The sequence below is a fragment of the Dermochelys coriacea genome, chromosome 14 (assembly GCF_009764565.3).
Source record: "Dermochelys coriacea isolate rDerCor1 chromosome 14, rDerCor1.pri.v4, whole genome shotgun sequence".
In the NCBI taxonomy this organism is placed as follows: Eukaryota; Metazoa; Chordata; order Testudines; family Dermochelyidae; genus Dermochelys; species Dermochelys coriacea.
The window spans coordinates 6,559,371-6,586,784 of NC_050081.1; the positions used below are offsets into that span (position 1 = coordinate 6,559,371).

At 45.8% G+C, this 27,414-nt stretch overlaps 1 protein-coding gene across 5 annotated transcripts in view; it reads left to right on the plus strand.

Annotated features, from left to right (window-relative positions):
* Positions 1 to 17,348: 17,348 nt before the first annotated feature.
* Positions 17,349 to 27,414, plus strand: part of FAM20A (FAM20A golgi associated secretory pathway pseudokinase) — a 42,133-nt gene continuing 32,067 nt past the window's right edge. Inside the window, exons 1-2 of one of the 5 annotated variants that reach the window (XM_043496389.1) lie at positions 17,412 to 17,640; positions 17,767 to 18,130. In XM_043496389.1, the coding sequence (XP_043352324.1) occupies positions 17,802 to 18,130 (329 nt within the window). In that variant the 5' untranslated portion in view covers positions 17,412 to 17,640; positions 17,767 to 17,801. Of the gene's footprint in view, positions 18,131 to 27,414 lie in introns of all 5 variants that reach the window. The other 4 variants (XM_043496391.1, XM_043496392.1, XM_038371162.2 and 1 more) reach the window with 4 other exon arrangements.

The window sequence follows — 27,414 nt, forward strand, 5'->3', positions numbered from 1 at the left end:
CTGATTACTTTTCCACCTTGTTGATGTTAGGAGCAAGTAACTGCCTTTACCTGTCCTTTCAGTGTGTACTGCTACAGACCCTGGCATGTGGCATCCACTCTGGCATGCAAGGACTTTTACTCTCCTTTAACAGTGAGTTACCATGGTCAAAGTATATCCTGATTTTTTTTCTCATGGCATCACCCACACACGCAAGGTTAGTTACTGACAGCGCCACTTGCCAATATTTGTCAACATACTGGTGACATCCAACTAGGGGAGTAAACAAAGAGCACAGCTGAAAACAAGTTAAGGTTTGAATTCTTCAAGCCCTTTTGATGGCAGCAAAGTGAAAGGTGCCTATAGGCAGCTGCGGTGGATTTTGATTACAGAGATACAATGCACTTGTGTACATGACAAATTGACTGGGATAGCTATTGCAGAATAAACCATCCTGCAATAGCTCCCAGTATGTGTACTCCAGTCCAGAATAAAAGTCCCTTTTTATTCCAGAATAGCATCCACAGAGGGAGCTATTGTAGAGTGGCCTGCTGCAATAATGACATGGATCGGTTTCCCCATGGAGGCAAGGTCAGTTAGGTCATGGCCCAAAGAGTGAATTATTGTTGACTTTCTGCTAAAGTTAGTGACCCTGGCTTTCTGTGACTGTGGCAGAGAAAAAGATTGAGTGTATGTGTGAGAAGGAGTGAATGTCCTCAATAAACCTCACAAAGCAACTGGAATCAGGGAGAAGCAGAGCATGCAGTGGCAGGCAGAGGGCATTTCCAGGGAAGGTTTGGAGGGCAGGGTTGGGAGACTTAACTCAACATTTGGGTGCCTTGCTCATGCCCTCTCTGAACCTCCTTCCATAGAACCAGGCTGGAGAGCGACCTTTGTTTGAAGTTCCAAAATGTTTAGTTCCAGACCCCAAAAATCTCCCTTCCCTGTGCCCCCTGTCTAGGAAACAGGGCAGGTATAACAATTTGCCAACCCTAGTCATCTTGGCTGGCAGGGCCCAACAGTGCTCTTCCCTCTTCCACGAGAACCCAGAAGCCCCCTACTTCATTTCTGGGGTTGTTATGGTCGGCTTCCAGGCCTGCTCTTCATCTTACCTTTTTTAGAGAGTGACCAGTAAGTCCATTCTTTACCTCTATCCCCCTATGCCCATTTGCCATCTGTTGAAGGGCAGACACCTTGCCTGCTATATAATTGTATGCAGTCAGCATTATGGTCTCTCTTCTTGGTCCCAGTAATAACATCTGAAAGGCTCCAAGGCCAATATGTGTCAGATTGCACTGGGATATTCTCAAATAAGGAAAGGAAGTTCCCACTATCAACCAAGACCATCCATCATTACCTGGTTCGATAGGCTTGCTTTAGTTTGCTGCGAACATTTACGAATGTATACTGTGCGTGGTTCTCACCAGGACAAGATGTACAACCACAATAACAAACAACATCCATCACAGTCTGGTTTCCTCTTAGGAATTCAGAGCACTGTTCTTGCTCACAGAGTGTAGTCAACTAGTGTGGCCCAGTGTACATGGGACGCTTCCACATGACATGCTGTTGATTTTCTACCGCTAAGATGCCGTTTGGCTCATACGGATCTACTCTATGTTTCTAGTTTGGGCAGAGGTGTCCCATTTGCTTTCAGAGCCAGCAATGGAAGCAGCAAGAACGGTCACCTGAAGTGCAGGGATCCTTGAGAAGGGAATTGTGGTCCAGTGGGAGGTGAGTAGGCTGAGAGCAGACTGCAATTCTATTCCCTGCACTGCCACAAGACAAGGCCTTTCATCTTCTCCCTCTGTTAAATAATGCTCATCCTTTTAGTCAAGTGCTTTGAGATCCCTGTACAAGCCCTCAGCATTCTCATAAAGGAAATGATTGATACACAGGCTCTTATTAGTAAGTTCCGAGCCCTGCAAACTCCCAGTGACTTCAGTGGGAGTTTCTCTTGCCCGCCTCCTCTCAGGATCAGGTTTATCAACTAGTTACAAGGCTACATGTGCTCTCCACCCCACTGACGTTACCAGTTTTTTTTACGAGTGTCACATAGCAACCCAAAATAATATTAATAAATAAATGGGGCTTCTCTTACTATTTAAAAGCAACTTTAAAAAAACACTCTACAAACAATTAGCATTTTATCTTGTTAATGATTCTAAAATCTTCCCCTTGCATCCAAAAATAATTGCACTCAGCAAGAGTTGAGGAATATTTTTTTTTCCTAATCATGGAACAGATGTTCCACTGAGACAGTTAGGTGGTTAACTACCAATAAAAGTAATTAACGAACTAAATATTAAGTAAACAAATCATATACTCAAACCAACGCCATTTTGAGAGAAAGAGAGAGAGAGAGAGAAGGTTGCCCCTATTTTATCTTTAAAATACAAATAGATTTTTCCTTCCTTTTTTGAAAATGTTCTAGTAGCTAAAGGCTATTTTTTTCTATCTTCTAAGTCAGCTCTTCATAAATGAAATGCAAGCTGAGCCAGGCTCCAGCAAACCAAAGTGTTGCTTAAGAGGTCAATGTCATTTCCAATCCACCCTGTCCCATGCAAGTCAAACAAACGGATCTTCTATCTTTCCCTTTGTAGATAGTGTGTACACGGCAGACAGAGACCCAAAAGTATGTCCACCAAACCCAGCAACAAGTGATTGATCTTCATATTCATTCATAAGTCTTGATCTTCAAAGGCTCAGGTGATAGATCTCACCCCATCAGGCGGTTTCTCTTTATAATACCAAAGGCATATGCCTGTTTTATAAATTCTAAGGGCTCTGTCATTGCTGATGGGGGCCGTGAGGGACGGTGTGCTATCAGACGTGCATTCACATGACATTTTAAACGGGAGAATGGATGTATCGACTGCATGGCATTGAGCAAGTAGAATATCCCCAAAAATGTGCCTGGACATCAACATCTCAATGGACCTTGGACAAGTCGTCCAAAGGCTCATGCATTGAGTGTGGCCATTCAGTGATGCCCCTGCCACAGTCTCCCTCAGAACTCTGAGGACCAGAATTGCTTGGTTTCAGAGCACAATTTAAGAGACTTGGGTGGGATGGTCAGGGCCAGAATGCAAGATGAACAGATGCTAATAGAACACAGTCAAAATGAACCCACAAAAATGAAAGCTGTGTGCTACCCCTGTCCCTGCTGAGAACCATGTGCTGGGCTTTTTTTCCTACCTTAGTCGTGCTTTACAATGCAACCTTTTCCAGTGAAAGCCATGCAGTAAGGGAAGTTTACCACAGCTGGATTTCACTGATCATATTTCTAATCTCTTCCTTTTTTAGCATGTGTTTTACTTAAATTTCATGCACTCATGCACAGATAACAAAACCAGAAATATCTGGTTTCCTCTCCCCCAATTTTCATCTCTGACAGTAAATGCCTAATAAATAGCCGATTGTAATATAACCTGTTTATTTAGAGAGGCAATGTTGCCTAGTGGATACAGCAGGACTGGCCTTGAATGGGAGTCCAGAGACCTAGGTTCTATGCCTAGGTCTATCAGTGACATGTTCTGTGATGTTGGGCAAGTCACTTCTCCGCTCTGTGCCTCGGTTTCCCCATCTGTCTGCATGATCATGACCAATTTTTGTAAAGCACTGTGAGATCTAGAAATGGACATTGCTAAAAAAGCTAACCAACAGCAATGCTGCAGCTTCTCCCACATACTGCTCCGATGATAGGCCTCAAATCCCCATCCACCCAAACCCCCCACATCCATACTTCTCTGGCATAAGAGGATGACTATAGCCCAATAAATCCTCAGTCTTGCTTCTGAGATTGGGAACCAGGGTGCCAATTGGGTTGAATATGATGCTTTTTCGAGGGGGAAGGAGATGGATACCTGTTCCCTTGGAACTGGACTGAGAACGTGGCATGTGACTGATTCATTCTGATAGCTGCAGTTTAGTTTAAATTAGTTTTGGGGATCAATCTTTTTGTTGTGTCACTGTACGGCAGGTAGTAGCATGGGGTTCTGGTCCATAACTCAGGCTCTTGCCCGTGACTGCAGTACAAATAATAATATTTCATTGCACACCTGTTAAAAGTACTATGGGACTTTTTTTTAAAAAAAATGACACCTTCACAACAGCATCTGCTATTAAATCTTCGCTGAGAAGAGTGGCACATCTCTCAGCTTTGATTGTAGATTAACGAGGTTCTACTGCAATAATAATTTCCAGGGGTTAGGCATGAGTGACAGAGCTAGTGGGATCAATATCTCTTCAACTGCATTATTTTTGAGGGCTCTTGATTGGATGAAATAGACATCAGAATTCACTTTCTGATTAAAGAGCACCCAGGTAACTGGGTTTACCATGGGGACCGGAGGCCAATGAAATGTTTAGAAATGGGCAAGAGTTGTTATTTTCTATATAAATAGCCATTTTGATGTTCTGGTACATTTTGTTTTCCCTTTGAAGGTTAGTTTCTTTAGGAAGATTTTACTGCTTGTTTCAGCAAAGCTGGTGCACAGCCAATGGTGTTAAAACTGGGCTGTAGATATATCAATTTGTAAAACACTTGGTTGGATGTGAAGGCCTGGCTCTGCTTGAATTAGTTTAATGCATTTAAAAAACGGGTCCCTAGCTTCAAGAGGAGGATAAAGTTCCTACTCAAGACACAACCTGGTTCCTCTTAACACACAGGAAAATTAGGTGCGACAATCAGGGGCAATTTTTCTGATGTAACAGCCCCCCTTTGCCAAGGGTAATTTGAACCTACAAAATTTATGCCCACAAATTTGTATGCAGATAGTTATACCAGGCCTCCGTCATTCTTTGTTCTTTAACTGTGGCTGCATGTGCAGGGGGGTACATGGCAACACCTTGGGAAAACTGCAAAGATCATATGATTTCAGTACAAAATTAAAAAGCCATCCCATGTTCTCCCATAACTAAGCCTAGTTCATTCAAAAAGTTTGTAGACCTTAGCAAAGTCACTTGAACCCAGGGTGTGAGTTTTGCATTTGTGACAAAACACAGAAGCAGATGAATATCATGTTTTGCTGCAAAAATTATGCACAAATCTCCCTCTGTCACTTGGGTACCTGCAGGCTATTCCCACACCAAGCCCTTCTCTGGTCAGAGAGAGAGTTTGCAGTCTGCAGAAGTTAAATGAGCAGCTCCTTCTAGGATTCTGGAATGTGAAATGGGAATACAGGCTCTATTCTCCTGTCAGATTTAAGAGCTCTCCTTCAAGCAGGGCTACCAAGCCTTAGGAGCCAGCTATCAAAACCTGGGGGGGGGGGGAAATCTGTTTATCACCCGGCATCAGATTGTCAGAACTCCAACACAATACAAAATGGATCACTTTTTAATAAAATCAGATGTCCAGACTAGGCATTTGAGAGTTTCCCTGTGGAAACGTTTATGGTGAGTCAGGTCCAAATCCAAAAAAAATCCCCTTGTTACATTCCCTGTGGCAGCCTGTGGGCACAGTTAGATTACACAGCTCCAATAGACACTTTTAGCCCACTTGCCCATATAAGAACGGATCACATGTTCGCAGCTGCTATTTGTTTAGAGTCAAAATCCTATCTCACAACCAAGAATAGGGTTACGGGGCCAAGCCCAGATCTGGCTGTGGCAGCCAGATGGGCATTAATCCACCACATTCTGCCCATGTTTCCACAGCATAGACCAGTTCCAGCTGAGCTATTGACAGAGAAGTTATACAGTACATTCAGTCCTTGCTTCCTCTGGTGAGTCTGCCAACTACTACCAGTTTGGGTGGGCTTTGTGGCATAGAAATTTGCTCCTAAAGACCACCTTTCCTTGGATAACTATGATCTTGGTGAAGGGTGTCATTTTTTACCACTATAGTTATACTGGCACAACCGCTAGTGTGGAAGTTTTTTTCCCTTCCCATACTGGAATAACTATATAGGTAAGCACAAAAATACCCGTATAATAATAATTAACTAATTAATAATACCTAGCTGTTACATAATGCTTTTATGCAGTAGATCTCGAAGCACTTTAAAAGGGAGGTCAGTGTCATCATCCCCATTTTACAGATGGGAAACTGAGGCACAAAGTGGGTTACGTTGCTTTAAATATACCAGTATAGTTCAAATGGTACAAATTTAGTGTGTAGACAAAGTCTTAGACTATCGAAGAACCATACGGTGGTGATTAGAGCAGTGCAAATAGAGATTTTTCAGTTCACTGGAAATTCTGGAGAAAAAAAAAAGCATTTCAGGTTGATCTCAAAAAATTGAAATTTTTGGCAAATTGAAAAGTCCAACAAAAATGATGTCAGGTTGAATGAAACATTTTGTTTGACCTGAAACAAAATGTTTTATTTGGATTGTGAGCAATTGTTTACATTTTACATTTTTTTTTTAAAAAAAGGAAGTTGCTAAATAAGTAATTTAGAACCCAAAAAATCAATGTTTTGTTTGGAATACGTCAGAACAAAATGTTTCAATATTTTCAGAGTATTTTTTTTAAACTGAAACAATTTGGGGAAAATTGACACAAATTTGTGCAGTGTTTTGGTGTCACCAAAGCTGCATTTTTGGTTGAAAAAAGTTTTTCAGCCAAAAAATTTGCCCAGCTCCAGGAGTGACTTCCAGCCATTATCAACTTGGGATGGGTGGAAACTGGGGATGCATGCAACTAAAACCCACTAAATTCCTGTCTGCTTCAGGAAAACAGAATTTTGGGTTTGTAAATCAAGACTGTCCTTTCTAGGGGATCAAGTCACAGATATCTGAGGCGTCGCAGGGAATGCCCAATTTAGTAAGAAATAGGGGAAGCCCTAGTGATGGCTGTGTTTATTTGGCTAATAGGTATTTTTATAGCAATGGCTACATCTGTAGAACCTGGAGAAGCCTGTAATTTCATGATGCTTATATTATGCACAATTATGTACTTCTCAGTAGAGCTTAAATATAGCCCACCAAAACATCATCTATTAAAAGTAAAAAAATGGGTAACTCTTCTCTTCCAGAGAGCGTTGCCTCCTCCAGCTTTCCAAAAATTGTTGTCATTTCAAAGTGTGTGGCACAAGATATAGGACTCCTGCAAATCAAAAGAGCAGCGAAGAAATCAGAAAAGTGACAGATGATCTGGTAGCATGCATATTTATGAATCCTCCACTTATAAGGCACAGCTCTGAACACAGTAAATTTTGCCATTCCACATTCCCAGGCTTTGCAGCCTTGGACCCAGACCTTTGACTATTCAACTTTGATCAGTGTAAATCATCTATGTGGGCAGGGTTAAAATAGCCATGTAAATATATTGTTCCAGGCAAAAGATTTTCTTTGTTTGAGGTCATCACAAGAGCCAGCTAATATAACTCTCCCACCACACATACCTTTGAGCAATGCTTGTTAACAGAGGCAAATTCTCCTCCCCTTAAATCTAACCCCAAATACTAAGAGCTACCTGGATGTGTAGTGTTATGGTAATTAGTGCTGTGGTGACAACCCCTAGCGTTCCTCTCTGCTGGCAAACGGATGCTTGGTTATGCTCTCAAAACTGCGACATATCCCTTGTCCCATAACATGGTGTGCTGATGCTGCTCGGCCCTCCCACAAACCCTCCAAAGAAGGAAGAATATAAAGGAGAAAGGAAGGAGGGAAGTATTTTAAGCCCAATTCTGCTCCTGTTTTAAAGAATGGCTCGATTCCCTATGTCCTCATTGGGAAAACGATAGGGCCCTTATTGCTCATGAAAGACTCCTGATTGTCAGCCCTAGAAAACTGACAATAGGTGTAGTACAGACATCATCAAGGCCACGTCTGCCCTCCCCAGTCCAATATGCTTCTACTCTGACCTTCAGTGGGACAGTAGCTCAGGCTCCTTGACCAAGAATCCTTGGTCTCTCAACTGATTCTGCCAACCAGCTGTCAGTTAGTGTTGATGGTGGTGGCTCTTGTGAACAGAGGATATTTGTCCTCTGCAGGGCTTTGGAGCTGTGCTGCAGCAAAAACCTGCAACTCCACTGCTCCGGAGCTGCTCCGTGCTCCAGCTCCAGGCTCCGCTCCAAAGCCCTGGTCCTCTGAGCCAGGAGAGAGATCCACCAGCTCCTTTTGCCACCTGCCTGCTGTCCTATGTAACAGTTTGCTTTCCTTGCAGACCTAGCCAGGAGGGGAAAGGCTGACTTATTCCATTACCAATCCCCTGTGCCATCTATGTATCCATGGAGCAGCAATTACTACCCATATTCAACATGAAAACTTGAAACAACTGATTCAGTGCAGCATAGCCTTGCCCACTGAGCCCATCAAATGTCCAGTTGTTTTTACTGAAATTCCAGAGGAAACTTGCAGTATTCTTGAGGGTACCATGCAATGTCTATCCTTTGCAAAGGAAAGTCAGGGGAAGTCTGTCTATCCAGGGAAGGTGTCCAGTTGTCCCAAGGCAGGAGATAAAGTTGCAAGACTACTTCCCAAAACAACCAAGCGTGGAGCACACACAGAGCTGTAAAGCTGACATTTCCTGGTGCTTGACTTTGCAAACTAAATAACTTTATGTAAATGTCATTTTTGTGGGTGTAAATACTGTCAATAAATGTTGGTTTGTAGAGGTACCTGTGGCTCTAGGGAATTGTCTAGATTAGAAAAAGTGATAGAAGTTAAGTACGGGTTGGTTAAATCACTCATGGTTAGCTAACTCCAAGACAAGCTCAACCACTTTTCCTACCCTACACAAACCTTTTGAGCAGATGTGAAGACAATACTTAACACCTCAAAGCACTTTGTAAACATCATCTAAATGAACCTCACAGCTCTCTCCGGCATGGCTGTGCAAGGAATCAGTGTCAGATCCTGGATTACAACTCAGGATTTCTTGCCTCCTATTCCAACCACACACCTTTCTTTCTGATGCATAACCAATCCGAATTAGTGCAGAGGAACTGCCCAACAGCCCCCTCCAGCCAAGAACACCTAAATCTCTCTATAACAGCTCAGCCAGCTCCTCAGAAAGCAACAGAAACTAAGGGCTTGTCTGCACTTAAAACGCTATGACTGCTCCATAGCAGCACTTTAGTGAAGACACTACCTGCGCTGACAGGAGAGGTCCTCCCACCAGCGAATGTAATCCACCTCCCCGAGAGGTCGATGGAAGAATTCTTCTGTCAACCTAGCGCTGTCCACACCGGGAGCTAGGTCAGCAGAGCTGCATCTCTCAGGGGTGTGGATTTCAGTGTAGCCCACCCGTAAGGCTTTGTCTACATGCACCCATTGTACTGCTTGAATTACACCACTGTACTAAAACAGTACAACCAGTGTGGCTGCAGCTCTGCCAGTATAAATGTGCCAGCATAAATATTGGTGTAGCTTAGTGTAGTATGGGAAGGGAAATAAGGCACCTCATGGTGTTTGTGCTAGAGGTTGGGTCAGTATAACTGTCTGTAAAAATCATGCCCCCTCTCTGCCATAGTTATGCTGGCCAAAAACTGTGGGTAGACCAGGCCTTAAAGGGAAGAAAATATCTTGCACGTCCATTCCGATCACTCCGGGCACCCTGCAAACAGTGAGGAGTAATAGGGCCTCCTGCCCTCCCTGCGTATCAGAACCGGAGATGGCTAGCAATCCTAGCACCAAGGTTCTGTTTACCGGACAGTTTATAGGGCAGCAGCTGGCTGGATGCACCCTACTGAAAGCTTTAAGCATTAGGCTTTGGATCACACTCGTCGAAGAATGAGATGAGTTTAGAAAGCAACACAACGAAGAGACATTCCTCGCTAATAAACCCAGCCTGTTCCATTCTTTTTCTAGGTCAGTGGTAAAATGTGCTTTCCTCCAGGAAGAGGTGGTGACGTGTGATTATCTGGCTTTCTCTTTATAGGAGGCCAGGCTATGAGAATGACCCTTTCCCAAAGTGGTCAAAAAGGAGCAGCGGACACATCTGTGCTAAATCCGCTTTCCCCCTCGCTGCCAAATCCCTTGGTTGGAGGCCGTGGTTTAGTATCTGAGGTCACAGGCGGAACCCATGCCAGCAGTTTTATTTCCTGAACTCTAATTACAGTCTCAAAGGTCACGCCAAAGGAAGAATGGCCAAGAGGAGCCCAGCCCAACACTGAAGAAGAGTTTCAGGAACCTCCTGGGAAGCGAAGAGCCCGTACAAGCCAAGTTCCCCAAAGCCACCGGACTCACTGAAACCATGTTGAGAACACAAGGGGTGTGGCAGGAACTATTACAACAGTGGATGAAAACTTGGCTGTGTGCTCATTTGAATGAGAAAAGCATTGAAAGCAGACAAGAATCTACATCATAGGCCCAGGGAAACAGGGAATGTTTTAAACGGATGAGCTGCATGTCGGGAATGCCTTTGAACGTGCTGGGTCTGTCCCAGTCAGGTTTAAACTGCTGGTTTTTGCCCATGTTTTAAACCCTCTTCTAACATATTTCCTCTGTTTTCCAGTCTTTGGAGGCTTTCTCCTCCTTTATCAAGCATATGATCTTCATTTCAGAGTTTTATTTTGTTCGGATGTGGAATATTTTCTTTTTTCAACAGTGTTACATTTTACCAGCTAGTGCAGCTGTTAGAGCAAGGGGACTGGCAGTCAGGACTCCTAGGTTCTGTTGTCTGTGTGGCCTTGAGTGACTCACTTAGCCTCCCTGTGCCTCAATTTCTCCATCTGTACCTACTTCCCCAAGAGGACGGGCGAGTTAATAGTCCTTCTTCTGCTCCTGCTAAAATCAGTAGCAAAACCCCCACTGACATCAGTGGCCACAGATTGGGGTTCAGTGCTTTGAAGAGGGAAGGCCCCGTGTAAATGCTATGGGTCAGTCTCACTTTCATGCCTTTTTCTTCCTTGCCTGGCTATGCCCCCAAGACTCCATCAGCTGCTTACTATGGCTGTGTCTGCTTCTTTGCTGGGCCACATCTCTGGCTGACTTGGAAAGCAAAGGGGCTGAGGAAACAACCCAGGGTGGAAGAGCTGCTGCCACTGGCAGGAAATGCAGCGATGACATTGACATTATTTATTCATTTTATAGTCCAAGATTCAGAAGAAGAATCAGACTTTGACTTCCAAGGCTATGCATTAACGCACCTTAATGAAACACAGCAATTGACTCCAGCAAATAGCTTAGTCTATGGGGAAGGATGAGAGTGCTGAGTGGATTTCCCTCCTCTGTTTAGCATGAGCTCCAGCCAGAGATGTTTCAGAGTAGCAGCCGTGTTAGTCTGTATTCGCAAAAAGAAAAGGAGTACCCGTGGCACCTTAGAGACTAACAAATTTATTAGAGCATAAGCTTTCGTGAGCTACAGCTCACTTCATCGGATGCATTTGGTGGAAAAAGCAGAGGAGAGATTACCAGAGATGAGATGAGAATTTTTCTGTAAGTGAAATAGCCTAAAACCACATTTAGAGCCAAATTTACTACTGGAGTAAGTGACTGCCACTCCCAGCTCTCAGTGTTTAAAGAGGTCAAATCTCCTCTGGCTTGCAGGGAAGTAAAATTCAAAGCCCGGCATGATTGCGAAGGGAAAAGGTATTGTGTAGGGGAAGGTCACAGGGCGTTGACAGTGGAAGATAGAATCCACTCCTCAGTCTACAAGCTGGGGGCAGAACATGTTGTAAAAGCAATTCAGGTTCCTAGCAGTTTGTTTGGATGATTAAGCAGGGAGAGCTGATCTGAATGTTTGTTGTTAGAAAGTTTATTGACCGTAAAGTGTGTCCTGCTTAGATAGATTATGATAGTTAAACGGCAAATGCATAACTATGTCCCTTGATTTCCCCTTTATATTTTCTTTATAATGCTGATGTGGTGGCCCAGGGGTTTTATCCCGGGTCTGAATGATGCAGACAGATAGAAGAGGGATCGTTACAGTCTCTTTCTTCTTTTTACAAACACAATAATCTACTGGCTCAGACCCGTGTAATTTTTATACCATTCCTAATAAAGAGGAAAAGGAAGAAAAATGGTGTGTTGGGTGCATTTATTCCAGAAGCATTTGCATTTTGGCAAACATGAGCCATCTCTGAGGAAACTGATTTTTCAACCAATAGTGCATAAAATAATTCAAATTACATATTTATAGCTCCCAAATATTTTGTTTTGAGTTACATATCTGGGGCAGGGGGAGAGAGGGAGGGAAAGGGGTTTTTTTTACTATGACTTTAGCAATGACTTGCTAGTTGCTCTCTGAAATACCAAAGAAAGGCTGTCTCAGCACAAGACATTATTTACAATGGCTTTAAAGCTAAGAGACTTTGTCTGAATGGGGATGTTTCCCCACTGCAGTTGTCTGTAGCAGGAGAAGCCTTTTTCAGTCTTGAAATAGAAATAAGGCCAATTAACTGCTAATTCTAAGGGATATTGGGATTTTTGTAAAAATCTGTCAATTTCCTATCAAATCAGACTTTACAGTTTAATTTTAGGAACACGACCAGCCATTATGAGCACTTCTACATGGCAGGATGGTAGGTACTGCTTCACTTGAAGACAAGGTGACCTAAGTGCATGCTTAAAGTTAAGCATGTGCTTAGGTGCTTTCCTAAGTAAAGTTGGACATAAAACTCTGCTTTCCACCCTGGGAGCCATGTCTTGCAGTCCTGGCAGTTACTTAAGCAAATCTCCCATTGTCTTCGGATAATGTTGAACTATTTTGTATAATACAGCGCATAAGAGAGAAGGGGAGGGCCTGATCCTGATTCCATTAAAGTCAATGGCAAAACTCCCACTAACTTGGATGGATGTAGGATTGGGCCAAGATATAGCGACGCTGAAGTCGGTGGGCAGTTTTGCCTGCGTAAGCACTATCGGATGTGGCCCCAGCTTCCATTGAGTATGGTGTTACTGTTTGGTATGGAACATAGAGGTGAAACACTTACAAGTTAAACATTACTATAAGGTTTGCCCAACCCCTCCACCCTCAGGAAGGCCTGATCCTGCAGACACTTATACACATGCTTTACTTTAAGCATGTGAATGGCTAGCCTGAAGTCAATGGGGATATTCATTTGCTTCAAGTTAAGCCTAGGTGTCTGCAGGAGTGGAGCCTTAGAAGTTAGCAGACAAGCTCATTGAAATTTAAATAGAAGCCAGCTTTTGTGCATTCTACTGCCTGAACGCAACTACCTCTACAGAGCCAGTATAACAGGGAAGGGAAAAGAGACTCCATGAAATGCAATGGGGACTTTGTTTGTGGATTTAATTTCCCCGGGAATTGCTTAGATACTATGGTGATGGGTGCTGTAAAAAACCTATAGCTAGGTAATGCCTGCTGGTTTTTATTTTGCATTCATCTGCTAAGGCAATGCATATGCAGATGTATGCTAAACATATTGGTCTTTACAGCTTACCAGGCAAACAATGCTGAACAAAAGGCTTTGTTTGCAAAAATGCAGGTAAAGCTAGTATTATGCATGCATTGTTGAAATGTTCTGAACAATAGCACGAACAGTAATTTTGTGTTCCAGTGTTTTAGTGACTGGCAATATCTAAATGGCAGGGAGAGCTCTGAGAGAGACTGCATTGTGGGGGTTTACTCCAGCTTAATAGGGACTGAGATTTTTTTTTTGTTCATTTTTAATTAGACTAATTACAAAAATATGATCTTCGCATTGAGGATAAAAAAGATAAAGACATGGCCCTAGCTAATATTCTGCTGATGTAATTGTTTAGAATTAGTGCTGTGAAAGAGAAAAGATTTAACACTGGGCCCGTGGAGAGATTAGTAATGGGGCAATAGCACTGAGAATTAAAAATGAATCCAGAGTTAACTCTGGTATTTGGATGGCATTTAGTCACAAGTTGCTCCTTAGGTCAGAGTGAGTCAGTAAGTGCCTTTTAAATACCGTAAATCCCTGAGCCGTGTTTTGCTGTTCAGATTCATTCAGATTTGCTGGAATCCATCTTGTCCTGGAATGGATTTGTTAATCCCTCCTTTTACAACACCTCCCAGGAATCACAGAAACTTACAGCTGGCTTAGTATGAAATTAATTTTGGGAAATAAGAACCTGGCAGAGAGGCTGATCTTGGGAGGTGGCGATCCCCTCATCTTCTATTGATGTTGACAGACTCATAACCAGAGCACTCTGAGTAGCCAATGATACTCAGACAGATCTCAGAGTAGCAGCCGTGTTAGTCTGTATTCGCAAAAAGAAAAGGAGTACTTGTGGCACCTTAGAGACTAACAAATTTATTAGAGCATAAGCTTTTGTGAGCTACAGCTCACTTCATCCGATGAAGTCAAATTTGTTAGTCTCTAAGGTGCCACAAGTACTCCTTTTCTTCAGACAGATCTGTACACTACAGGCTACTTTAGCTGTTGTTCTACAGCTACCATCACTCTACTCTGCCTCCATGGTTCCCTTTTAATTTATCTAGAGCTAGAGAAGCCTCTATCATGTACCCCTGCCCCCATCATAGACTGTCCTTATGATCTAGAAAATATAAATCAAGGTCTTCTATGCCACTGCCAGCTTCTCTCTCCTTTAAATACACTAAAGGCCTGATCCAAAGCTCACTGAAGTCTATCAGTCTTTCCCTTGATGTTAGCAAGCTTTGAAGCAGATCCTAAACCAACGCCTTCGAAAGCAGGGCCCCCTCTGAGTCAATCACTCTGCAAGTGTTAATTACGCATGGCAAGACACGAGTGCCAGGGCAGCAGCAGTGACTGACGACCTTTAAAAAATAGATGAAAACCGAACTATTGTGCCTGTGGTTACCTGGGGTCAAATCTGGTTTAGATTGTAAGTGAAACCAAGTTTAATGGTTTCATCTTACTCCCAGGAGGGCCCAAGGCTGCTGCATGCTCAGGCCCAGCTGATCGTCTCAGTATAAAAACAATGAGGAGTCCAGTGGCACATTAAAGACTAACAGATTTATTGGGGCATAAGCTTTCGTGGGTAAAAAAACCCACTTCCTCAGCTGCATGGAGACTAACCAATACAGACTAACATGGCTACCTCTCTGATACTTGGTCTCAGTGTAAGAGAACCAGGATTGTGGCAGATCACACACAAGTTGTTTTGTCAGTGCCACTAGATTGTATAGCCTTTACCTGCACTGTGACTAGCACTAGCAAACCCTTATTTTCACAAGAACTAATTAATTCATGAGAACTAATTTCACTCATAGTTGGTGCCCCGGCTTGTCAATATTCTTCAAAATCTATATACAGATTTTCCTGACGAAACTGCTGAATTCTAGAAAAAATATCTGATAATCACAGAACTTTAAAGCAAATCCTCTTCAAATAACTCGAAACTCTTTAGATTGTGAATAAAAGAGAGAGCAGAGCAAAGGATCGCTTCTTTGGAAAGAGTGAAAAATGGCCCAGGTCTTCCAAAGAACAAGAGAACAGAGGAGAAATGGAAATGGAAGATTTTTGCATTTCACTTATGCCTGTTTCCAAAGCAGCAAGCGCTCTATGCTGCATAGGAGACAGAGGGCTGTGTGTCTCCCCACAGCATGCTGGGGGACAGATGGGCCTCTACGTTCTGGTAACTGTACGAATGGTTCACATTTGATGGAGTAGTTGGGAAATACAGGTGTCAGGATAAATCAGGGCACGTGTCTTGAGTATAAATCTTCCCAGAAGCTTAGAAGGAAAAAATAGAAAGGACCAGAATTTCCTTCACTACCTGCATACAAATAAAGGGTGTTTTTATTGGGATAAAAGGGATGGGAGGCATGCGGCTGCATTTTCATTCCCTGTACAGTGTGTGGGGTGGATTCTGACATAACACTGGTGTAGAGCCTCAGTAACTCTATCAAAGTCAGTGGAGTTACACCAGTGTCACTGAGATCAGAATCTGGCTGCCTAATTTTGAAATTTTGGCCTCCTACCAGCCCTAGTTCGGTGATGCAGCACCCAAGTAACACAGTTCAGGCAGTGCAGTACAGGTGAAGCAAAGAGATAGAATCACCTTTGCACCCTCTGAATTCCTAGCCCAGGCACAAAGGGTCAAGAGCAGTCAAGGGGTTACTCTAAATTATGCCAGCCTTGAATGGCTGCCTATGGGCCACTTTTCCAGTACAGCACAGCCAGAACATATGGCACTGCAGCTTCTATCCCCAGAATGCTGGGGCAGCACTTGAAGGCAATGTAAGGTTGCACTATGACCCCTACATTGGTGGAGTCCCCATTCCCCCTCCCCATCTGGGTTTTGACAGCATAGATGGTTAGGGTGCAGAATCAGAGCTTTCAGGTACAAAACACCCTAAAACACAGGCATGGAAAATCTGAGATAAGAATTCCTGCAGCCTCTTTGCAAAGTATCTTTTCCCTGCTATATGACAGAGTAGGGGTTAAAAATCATGATGCAGATTCTCAAGTGGTAGTTCCATTGACAGCAGTGTCGCCCACCTGTGGATCAGGCCAATGCACACATTAAACAAAATGCACACATTAAACAAAAATCCCTTAGCTTTGTGAAAAATAAAACTTGTCAGTTTGTCGGCTTAAAAAAATAGAAATTTCCTTTCACCCTTTCTGCTGTTAATTTTTTGTTCATTCAGCTGGAACGATGAAACTATCTCAGCCTTGTCACTCGCCCTTTGGTTTATATTAGTCCCTCCTCTATTTCACTGCTGTGGGCTCAGGGTTAAGTAAGGTGATTCTCAACCATACTGGGGTCACTAGCCAGGTTCCAGCAGGGACCCCTCCTTCTCATTTAGCAGTAAGGGGACAGGCACTCTGCTCTTGTCAATTGCCATCTGGCTTCTGCAGGCTGCAGAGGTAAAGTTAAATCCAACCAACAAATTGTTTTGTTTATTGAACGGTTTGAATTTAGATTTATAGCCAAATCCTTTAAAATAACCCCAAACCTACATTCTGAGCAGTAAGTGTGGCCAGTGCATTCCGCTTACCTAAATTCCACCTGCAGCTTCGGCTGAATGTCCTGACTCTGATTCCCTGACCTCACCTACTCCAGTGTTAGGGCCTGACCCAAAAAACAATCCCTTGTCAGGAAGGGCGCTTAAGCATGTGATTACCCATAAGCACCTGTTGCAGCCCCATTGAAACAAGTCCCCTTAAATAAATGTGCTTTTCTGAATCAGGGCCAAAATCAGGAGTAACTCGGATGAAGCTTAACTTCCAGAGGGTGCTTAAGTCTTCGAAGCAGGAAGCACCTTAATCAGCTACCCCCTCCCGCCTCAGCGGTGGCTGCCTTTTGGTGAAAGAAGAAATGATTCCTATAGACTGTCGGGTGTAGAAACCCTGCCAGGTCTGATGGGCAAAGGAAACCAGGACCTGAGAGGGGCAATGCAGCCGCCACTGTCGCTGGGGCTGCAGGAACTGGCGTCCTTAGTTCCATCCTTGGCCGCGCCTGGAGGGCAGCTCCTACTCCTGTGCGAACACAGGCCACGAGAGGGGCCCATCCCTCGGCGCCCGGAGCCCTGGCGAGCCCCATCACCCAGGGCCCGACGCGCCCCCCGCTCCAGGGCATTTCCGCAGCATCCCACGGCGGGGTTCGGGCTTTAGCGGGCGCCCGGGAGGGGCGAGCCTGGGCTGCTGCAATGGAGGGGGGAGCTGGCAGGTGATCAGGGCTGGGTGGAGAGGGTGGTTAGCGCCCAATACCTCCCCCCTGGAGCGGCGCCACACGCGCTCTGGGCACCGCTGCCCGGGGGTGGCTGGGGGGGAGGCTTGGCACGGTGCGGGCTGCGCGGCAGCTCTCCCAGCGGCTCCGGCAGCGGGCTGGGCTCCAGCGGCTCCGGCTGGTGGCGGCGGCTCCGGGTGTGACCCAGAGACGCTCGCCGGGCGCTCACCTGCTGCCGCCGAGCCGCCCCGCTCCCAGCCCTGCCTCTCGGGGAGCGCCCCGCCCCGGGCCCCCGCTCCGCCACTAGCCCCCTTCCCCGGCTCCGCTGCGCCGCGCGGGGCCATGCCCTGGGTCCGGCGGGACCGGCTGCTCATCCTGCTGCTGCTCGGGGCGCTGCTCAGCGCCGACCTCTACTTCCACCTCTGGCCCGAAGTGCGGCGGCAGCTGGCGGGGGCCGAGCCGGGCTGCCCCTGCCGCCGGGCGCCGCGCCCCGCGCTGCCCCCTTCGCCGGCGGCCGCCTCCCCGAGCGCCCGGGGCTCCAAGCTGCGGCGGCTCTTCGCCCACCCGCTCTACCGCGCCCCGGAGCAGCCGCCGCGGGGGCCGGAGGAGACGCTGCTCAGCCGGCAAGAGGCGGTGCGCTACTACCGCCGGAAGATGGTCCGCTGGAACAGGTGCGTCCCGCCCGGGCCCCCTCCCCGCCGGGGGCAGGCGCCGAGCTCGCCCCGGACACCCGCCGGGGACAGCCCCCGACCCTTCCCACCCCCCGTGCCAGGCTGCGGCTTCTCCCCAGCCCCGCTGGAGCACGGGTGCCCCTGCCCCCCCCCCACCCCAGATACCCACCCGGCCCCCATTCCCTGTCCCTGGAGCTAGCCCCCCCCCCATCCACCCACCCACCCACCCACATACACTGTGTGTCTTGCTTCCTGGGGGCATCTGCTTTGCTCTCCGGTTGGTCTCTCCGGTTCTCCAGGCTTCTCAGCTCCCTCAGTCCCTGCCACCCTGTCCCCAGTGACTGTCTCTGCCGCATGCCCCATCTTCACTGCAGACCCATGTTCGCCCTCCTCTGGGGCAGAGAAGTGTCGGAGGCCAGATGGGGACCTGCCCCGGCCCATTGCGCAGCTGGCCTCACTGTTCTCTGTGATACCGGGTGGGTGGTTTCCTGCAGGACCATTCTCCAACTTTGTTGTGAGGGTATGTCCCAGGCTTTCCTTTCTCCAGGCAGCCTGTGAGATCATCTCACACGATCTGGGTGGCTCTTCTCTAACTTCTCTGGTCTGATTTCTTGAGGCAAAACACAGCGCTGGCCCAGAGTGGCCCAGGCAGGTGGGTGACAGCCAAACGCTGTCCGTGGTGAGTGAGGCTGGGCTGAATCTACTAGACAACTCATGTTCAGGGCTTTTGATTTATCGGCTAGGATTGCAGTCCATACTGCATGTGGCCCCAAGGCCTGTAATGGCCCCTATCAAAGGTTGGCAGTGGGGAACTGGCCCTGGGATCTGCCACACCAGAAGTACAGCCACACTGGTGCTGGGTGCCTTGACTGACCCATGGGCAGGAGCACTGTTGCTGTATACCCACCAGAAAACACCTAGCCAGCGGCCGGAGTGTGGGACAGAAGTGAGCAGCCCCTCCTCTAGGGATCCTCCAGAGCAGGAACTGTGGGGATAGATTCCAGGGCAGGACGGAGGAATCAGGCTGCATGGACAGTCCATGACAGAGGACAGGCCGGGATGTGGCCCCTCGGTTGAAAAGGGTTCCCCTCTCACAGATTCCTGTGATCTATAAGGTGGGGAGGAGGAGGAGCCTCCAAATTTACAGGAAAACTCCCCCGAGCTTCCATTCCCCCAGCTCCTGCCCAGGGTTTTTCCCTGGGAGGGGTGATCTGGCCCATTCATGCAGCCTCTCAACACAGCTGGGCTGGAGGAGATGAGTTTTATTATCATCATCATCCCTGTTTTGCAGAGGGCATTGCAGAAGCCAAGCAAAGGGCTGATTTTTCAAAGGTGCTGAATGCCTCCAGCTCCCACTAACTGCGGGTGCTCAAGGCCTTTGGAAACCAAGATATTGTAAATATCTTGCCCAAGACCAGACAGGCCAGTCTGTGGCAAAGCGGGGGATGCTCTGACTCAGGTTTCCTGACTCCCAGAAGACCTGCCCCACCCTCCTAGCCCATCAACAGTCCCATAGAGCGGCAGTCACACTACAGTTTCATCCTTAGCAAGCAGGACAATTAGGTTCCTAGCTGTGCTTGAAACAACAATGATTTTGGCTGGGACGCCCTAGTCCTATGAATTCCCTTTTATGTCTCTAGGACAGAGTAGGTGGAGCAGGGATCTGGAGAGGGCCCTAGCAATGAAAATAAGTAATTGCCTCTTCTAAAAAAACCAGTCACCTTACAAAACAAATCGTGTCAGAGGGGGGCTGTGTGCCAAAGTGCGCTGAGAAGATAACCTTTGTAAATGCAGTGATTGTGCTTGTTTAGCTACTTACCTGCAACCTTTAAACCAGAGGGGTCACTTTTTCTGCTTGACTTTTCTACGGGACATATGTTGGCACTGCAGCCAAAATCATCCTCACAGACCTGCCTGCCTCTCTGTTTTGAGCATGTGCTCTAAACCGTGCAGCTTACGTGTCACAATTTTGTATATTTTTTTTTTTAACAAACAATGATCTTGGATCCAGAAGATCAATGGGAGCTTGTGACCTTGCTCTGGATCAGCACTGCAAACTGTACGTCTATATAACCACTGGGATGTAACAGTAGAATTAAACAAGCCCGTCACTTATCATAAGGGCCCGATCCTGCTGTCCCACTGGAGTCAATGGCAACAGACCCATTGACTTCAGTGGGAGTGGAGCCCAGTTGCATTGTTATAACAGTATTCAGCAGCAGAGAGCAAAGGTATGAATGCTTGTAGCGCTCCTAGCTAGTAACAGAGAGGTGCCCTTTTCACCCTTCCGAGTCGTTGTTTAAACAGCATCAAATAAAAATAACAGGATGCTACACAAACTTGACTCCAGAGATTAATACGGAAAACAAAATTAAATGGTGCATGAGCAGAATCTTAACTGTGTGATGAGCCTTTTCCCGAAGGATCTCAAAGCACTTCAGAGACATTAGTTAACAATGCCTCCCGCTTCCCTTTGATGTTCCTTCTGCTCAGTTTACACACAGGCAAACTGAGGCACTCAGAAGCGAAGTGACCATGACCGTGGCAGAGCAGAGAATAATGCCTGGTGTGCTCACTGATGATACTTCTCGAGAAGCACTCCCCTGTTCTAACCATTAGACTACACTCCCTCCCTCTGAGATACTCTGGGCCCAATTCCAGCCCCAGCGGGTGCAAGTCCCAGGGAAGTTAATCGGCGGAGTGCCCACATATGTTGGCGCTGAATTTGTCCTTTTGTCCTTGCATGGCATATTTGCCTGTAATAGTGCCCCTTGCTGTGGTCTATGACAATACACCATGCGATGCTGCATCAACACACCTTTTCTCTCATGCTGTGTTCCTTCATGCTAGACTCTGGGTCCCATCTCAGAAGACTGAGGAAGCCACCTCTTTGTTATCACTGCAGCCCCAACCATTTTCCTGTGGCCCGCAGTTTTTCTGGACCATTGGAAGCTACTGCCCTCCCCCTCCACCCACCCACTTGCTGTCACAGCAAGAAAGCCTGGCCCTTGCTGGAAAGAAATTGCAGCAATGCATCCGGGCAGGCTTTCAGAAGTGACAGTTGTGCAGAGAAAGGCAGGGGGAGTAAACTGGCAGCCGTGTGCACTGCGTGCTGTGTACAGCAGTTTGTGAGGAGGAAGAGAGGAAAGAGGGGGTGTGGGCAGGAAAAGCAAGGAGTTGGGGAAGGAGAAAGTACAGGGAAGGAGTTGAGTGAGCGCGTGAGGAGAGCTGGTGGGGAATTTTCTAACAAACCATTTTTATGTCGGAAAATGCTGATTCATCGACACTGAAACTACTCCCAGGAAAGGGGCAGGTTTGCCAAAACTACAAAATTTGGAACATTCTTGGGGAGAAAAGAAGTTTTGAAATGGTTAAAATGCCCTGGTTTGAAACACTTTGAAAATGAAACATTTTGTTTTCTTGTTGGAAATGGCTTTTCTGTTTGAAATTTTAGTTTATTTATACTAAAATATAAAAGTTAAAAATGTTGAAAAGTCAAAATTGAGATAAAATGCTTTGCGTGGCCCAAGGGGATTTTCTTTCAGACTATCAGTTCATGGAAAATGTTGAGCTTTCAATTTGGGGGCCTGCTTAAGGATGAGAAAAAATTTCAAAGTCTCAAAATTTCTCGTGGGACGGGAGACCAGTTTCTGGCAGTGGCTGGGGGGGACCTGGTATTCTGGAGAACACCAGTCAGATGGCATAAATAGGAACCACTCAGCTGAGAGTGAAAATCGTTCTTGATGTTCCCTAGAGAGATGCAGCTTATTCTATGTCATGCTACCAGTCCTAAGATGTTCAGATCAAAGAAGATCACATGAGAAAGGGGGTCAATTGCCTTTAGCTAATGCTCAGTGAATGGTTATCCTTATCACGAAACCAACACCCAGTTCAGCTTAATTAACAGTTCCTGTGCTGGAGATACACAGGCTCCGAAGCTGCTCTTTCATGAGCTGCTCATAATTCATGCTTGCTATCTAATTTATACCCAAGATAAACTACCAGACCTGCTCCTACTTTATACTTTAAGAGCAAAAGCATAAACCCTTGCAACAGTGTTTTAAAAATCTCCACACGCTACTACATAGATCCTAGCAAGCACCACTTCCTTCCACCCACTAAGCCTGCTGTGAGGGGAATCCAGACCTTTGCACCCTGGTTCCCTGGGGTGTTTCACGCTCCTGGAGCTTGAATGGAGTCTAGCTACTGCCTCATTCTTGGGGTCCCTACACTCACTCTCAGGGTGTTGGAACTCGCTCTCCAGCCACCTAGCCCCTCTGGGTGCAGCACTGACCCTTCAGACTCCCCAGTACTTAAACACGCCCCCTCTTCCAGAACTCCACCCCAAAGGTGCAAAGCTTCTGGTTTACTGTTTAACTGTCTCAGGGGCAAGCAGTACTTGTGAAGCAGTCAACACACATACATAAACACACGCTTTGCCCAATCTAACATCTTTATGCTCTTTTATATTTAAAGCACAGAAGAGTATGGATCATAAAGAAGTATAAACACTAAACGCATGGCCCTGCCTCAGTTTCCTCACCATTCTTTAAGCTGGAGTCTGGGTCTCTTGGATGGTCCCAAGGATTCTGGCCAATCTGGGATCAGGAATAGGGCAGGAGGGCCCTGCCCATATCAGGTTAACCTCTCCCTCCTGGACTGGAGAATATGCCCCCGCGAAGTTAGCAGATCAGCCTCTACCCTTGTAAAATCTTCAGCCCTCTACCCTCCCATGTCAGGTGACACCCTTGCCAGGTTCCCCATCTGAACACAAACCCCTCTCAGGTGACTTTGTTGCCAAGAAGAAAAGGAGTACTTGTGGCACCTTAGAGACTAACAAATTTATTTGAGCATAAGCTTTCATGAGCTACAGCTCACGTCATCGGATAAAGTGAGCTGTAGCTCACGAAAGCTTATGCTCAAATAAATTTGTTAGTCTCTAAGGTGCTACAAGTACTCCTTTTCTTTTTGCGAATACAGACTAACATGGCTGCTACTCTGAAACCTGTCTTTGTTGTCAAGGTGACTTAGCCCCTGCTAAACCAGTTCTTCTGGACAGGGACCAGTCCTTTGTCAAGAGTGAACTGATTTCCAACAATTGGGTACTTAAGAGCCAAATCCCCTCTATTGTTGTTCTTTTGCCACCAGCCTTTGGAATTTTCAACCCATCCTGGAGGCAAACAGACCATAGAGAAGGCAAGAGGCTGCCCATTCACAGTGGAGTGTGTAGCCTGACCCAGACCTATGGGGTTCATAACCTCACACAGAATTCATCAGTTGTACAGACATGGTCCCACTCCTTCACATTACAACAACCAGTTTCTCGTAACTAACTGGCCCTGGGCCAGGGATTAGATTCACAAAAGCATTTGTTATCTGTAGGTCAATGGGAGTCATGCTGAATTGGGTCCAAGATCACTCCCAGAATGACAGTTTATAGCCCTGCCTTTGAGTGGCAGAGTCTGAGAGTTTCTTAGCTCCCTGTGCAATCTCCCTCAACTAATCTAGTCAGGCCAGCTCCCAGCCTCGGGTAGTTGTCAGGCCTACATTTCCATTGCTAACACAGCCTCCTGCTGCATGAGTGATCACATGGGTCCACAGAACCACAAGTCACAGAAGCTCAGAATAACAGATGACCCAGGTATTCACTCCAGTCCTGTCACCTCCAACACTATGGACTCACCTGGGCTTGCTGCCTTTGACAAATGCACTTGACTTGCATACATAGGATGAGATTTTTCAAAAGTGCCTATACAATTTTGGAGCCTTAGTCCCATTTTCAAAAGTGATTTAGGCACATCAGTACTGAAGTCCCATTAATTTTCAATAAAATTTAGGCTCCTAAGGCCCGGATCCTCAAAGTTATTTAAGCACCTGTTGATTTCAATGGGAGTTAGACACTTAAATACGTTTGAGGAGATGCCTAAGAGTGAGAACACAGAAGTACTTAAATCGGTTAGACACCTAACTCCTATTGAAAACCAATGGCACTTAGACACCTAACTCATTTAGGCACATTTGACAATCCCACTAAGTCACTTTGGACAAAGGAATTTAGGGTCCCAAATCATTTAAGCTCAGATTTTTTACTTTATTTTTATTGTTTTTATATCAAATGTAAACACATAACAAAAGAAAACATATATAAATGCATGCACAAGATGGACATACCATATAAATAAAAACATTCAGTGTTCATTAGGTGTAAAACCAGGGGAGGAGGGGAACAAACCAAAAACAAGCAAACACCTGAACCTGTAGAAGTCATGCAGGGCATCAATTTTTTAAAGCGACTAATTACATAAATAACTAAGAACACAGGCTCCAATTTTTAAAGATATTTAGGCATTAACTAATTTAATTTAGGCATTTAGATTCAATGTTGCAGCACCTAACTGATTTAGGAGACTAAATCTCATTTCCAAAAAGGATTTAGGCATTTAGGAGCCAAAATCCCATTAACAGTAGATGTTATTTAGATTCCTCAGTGCCTTGGAAGTAAGATGTAGGCACCTAAAGCAGGTAGGAGTTACAATGCTGAGTGCAGAAACCTCTAAATACCTTTAAAAATCTGGGCCTTCAGCATTCTTGAACATTTCAAGCCCAGTCTCTTTGTGCAAATACTATCTCTTGCTTGCTTTTCAGGGTAGCTTGCTGCCCAATCCCAGATTCTTTCATAAGTGCCACGACAATGTGCTTTGAGCTAGGTGGTTTGAATGATGTTTCAAAAGATGCCATCTTCTTAAAGAAGTCCTTCCTGTTTGCAGATCAGATCAATCATACTGGGGTTGTGTTGCCCCCTAACTTGCAGTCAGAGTTGATCAGAACATTTCAATGTTGATGAAAAATGGAAACAAAGATTCATGGAGGGTTTTTTGAGTGTGTTTTCCAGGCAGCTCTGCTTTTACGTGCAGACATCTGTAAGTCTCTGGATGTTAGTGCATACATTAGATACTGGAATAATCTCTCAGGCAGTAGAAGTCCCGCTGAATCACACTCATATACAACAGTACTGAAGGCCATATAAGTGCCTATATAGGTTTGAAACATAAAATTAGACAGAACAAAGGAGTAGAAAATACCCTGTAGGGGAGAGGCAGAGGGATGGATTAGATTAGTGCTTCTCAAGCTATCTGATGTGGAGGACCAGCAAATTTTTTTTCCAATGTGCACACAGACCATCAGCCGATGGGTCGTGGACCGGCACCAGTCCACAAAGCACAACTTTGAGTAGCACTGGATTAGATCACCTAGTGGAGCTTTCATTTCTTTCACTTTTTAATCTAGGCTTACAGTAAGCCTTATCCTTTATCCTGTGTTTTAAATTCCTGCATGGTGTGCAGTGCATTAGATACCAGGAGATGTCACCAGTTGGGTGAGAAGCAACACAGCCTTTCATCTTGTGCAATCCCACTGATGGCAACATGTGGCATTGAATGATATCTCAGGTACTGTATACCCCTGGAGTTCTGCTGGAGGTATAGGTCAATGCTGACTTTGAGCCCCTTGGTCAATGACGTTGTAGGAGGGCACCTCTCACTCCCACAGTGCTTTGGGTAATATCAGCCTTCCCCTGTGTATTGACATCACTATTGTCTCAGCACAAGTTCACTTCAGGCAGTTAGGCCTTGTGAGTGTGGGCCCTGGGCAATGCTAGAGGCTGGTGTCTGAGCTCCAGTGGAGAGCTGCAGAAAACAAGAGTTAGTGCTTGGCTCCCTTCACCGGCTCTGGCCTTTTGCTGTTTCATACTCAGGCGCCTTATCCTTATCCTTCCAGGCCCTGCATAATCTCAACTATGTCTCTATCTCTGCACTTGTTTCCTTCTACTCAGCCTCTCCCTTCCGATATCTTCCCCGCCCACGTCTCCATGCTGCTCTGACATGTCCCCATCTCACACTTGGCTTATTATTATTCATCATGTGTATTACCACAGCACCTCAGAGCCCTAGGAATGGACCAGGAGCCCATTGCACTAGGCACTATACAAACACAGAACCAAAGGACAGTCCTCACACGTTCATGCTGTACCCTAGTCTCACCACCAACTCCCCAGTCCTTGTCCCCCAAGCACCCTCTTCAAATCGCTCCTTTAAAAACTTTTGCCTTCCAGAAAGTCTCCAGCCCTTGCGTGCCTCTCCACAGCCTTCCATGCCTGAGGTCTGGTCTTGGAGGCAGGGCACCTGTGGTACTCTAGGCATAGGAGTTACAAAAAGCCGGTAACGGACACTCTTTGTAAATCATCCGGTTGACTGAATAGATCCCCAGCCCATTATCTCTTTGAATGGCTGAGATCTTTCCAGAGTGAGGAAAAGCAAGCTGTGAAAACAGGGGACCATCAGCGGGTGTAGTCCCATTGAAGTCAATGGAATAACACCATTTTACACCAGCTGAAGGTCTTATCCATGATGTTTAGGGAGTGGGTAGCAAACAGGGGAGGGAAGGGGTTCATAGAGAAATGTGCCATGCACAGATTGCTTCCCCCAGATTCTTTCTGGGATGGACACCTAGCCACATGTGAACAACCTTGATCACATAACAAACCACAGCAAAACATTAGTGTAAGTGACGTGTTGATTAGGGGATGAGGAAAGGATCCTATTTTCTTCCCCCTGGTGGATACTCAATGCATTTTCTTTTGTTGAGAAACGTTTTGGGGTGAAGAGAGGCTGAAACTGCATTGCACGCGCTTTTCCTGCAGCTTTGGACGCTGCTGGTATAAAAGACACTTCACGGAGCGTCCATGTAAATGCCAGGATGTGCAGTGTGTAGCTGGCTCTTGAGGTTCTTGTACAAGTGATCACTTTGCTGTTGGATTTAAATTCACTTCAGCAGAGATCAACATATTTCTGCTCTGGTTTACTTGTAAAGCAGTTAATTAACTTTCAACCACCAAGTACTGCTGGAGAGGCTTTGGGGGGAAATATGTTGTTCCTTGTGCACAGTCAGACACTGTGCTGAAGGTCACAGAGCATATCCCCTATAACACCAAGGCTGACATTGTTCTATAGTGAACTGAAATAAAAGGAACTCCCAGTGTTTCCAGTCTTTCTCCTTTGAGCTGCATATGGTTACCACTCCATGTCATTGTGTATCGCTTCTTGTAAACACACAACTAAGTATGTACATAGTTGTGGCCTATGTGCTGCCCTCATCCCTTATACTAGGCCTGACTCTCCACTTCATTACTTCAGCATTACACGGATGTAACAACGGAGCTTCAGCATTGCATTGCAGTGGAAAATCAGGCTCACTTCCTCCAGATAAACACATGCAAGAGACATGGT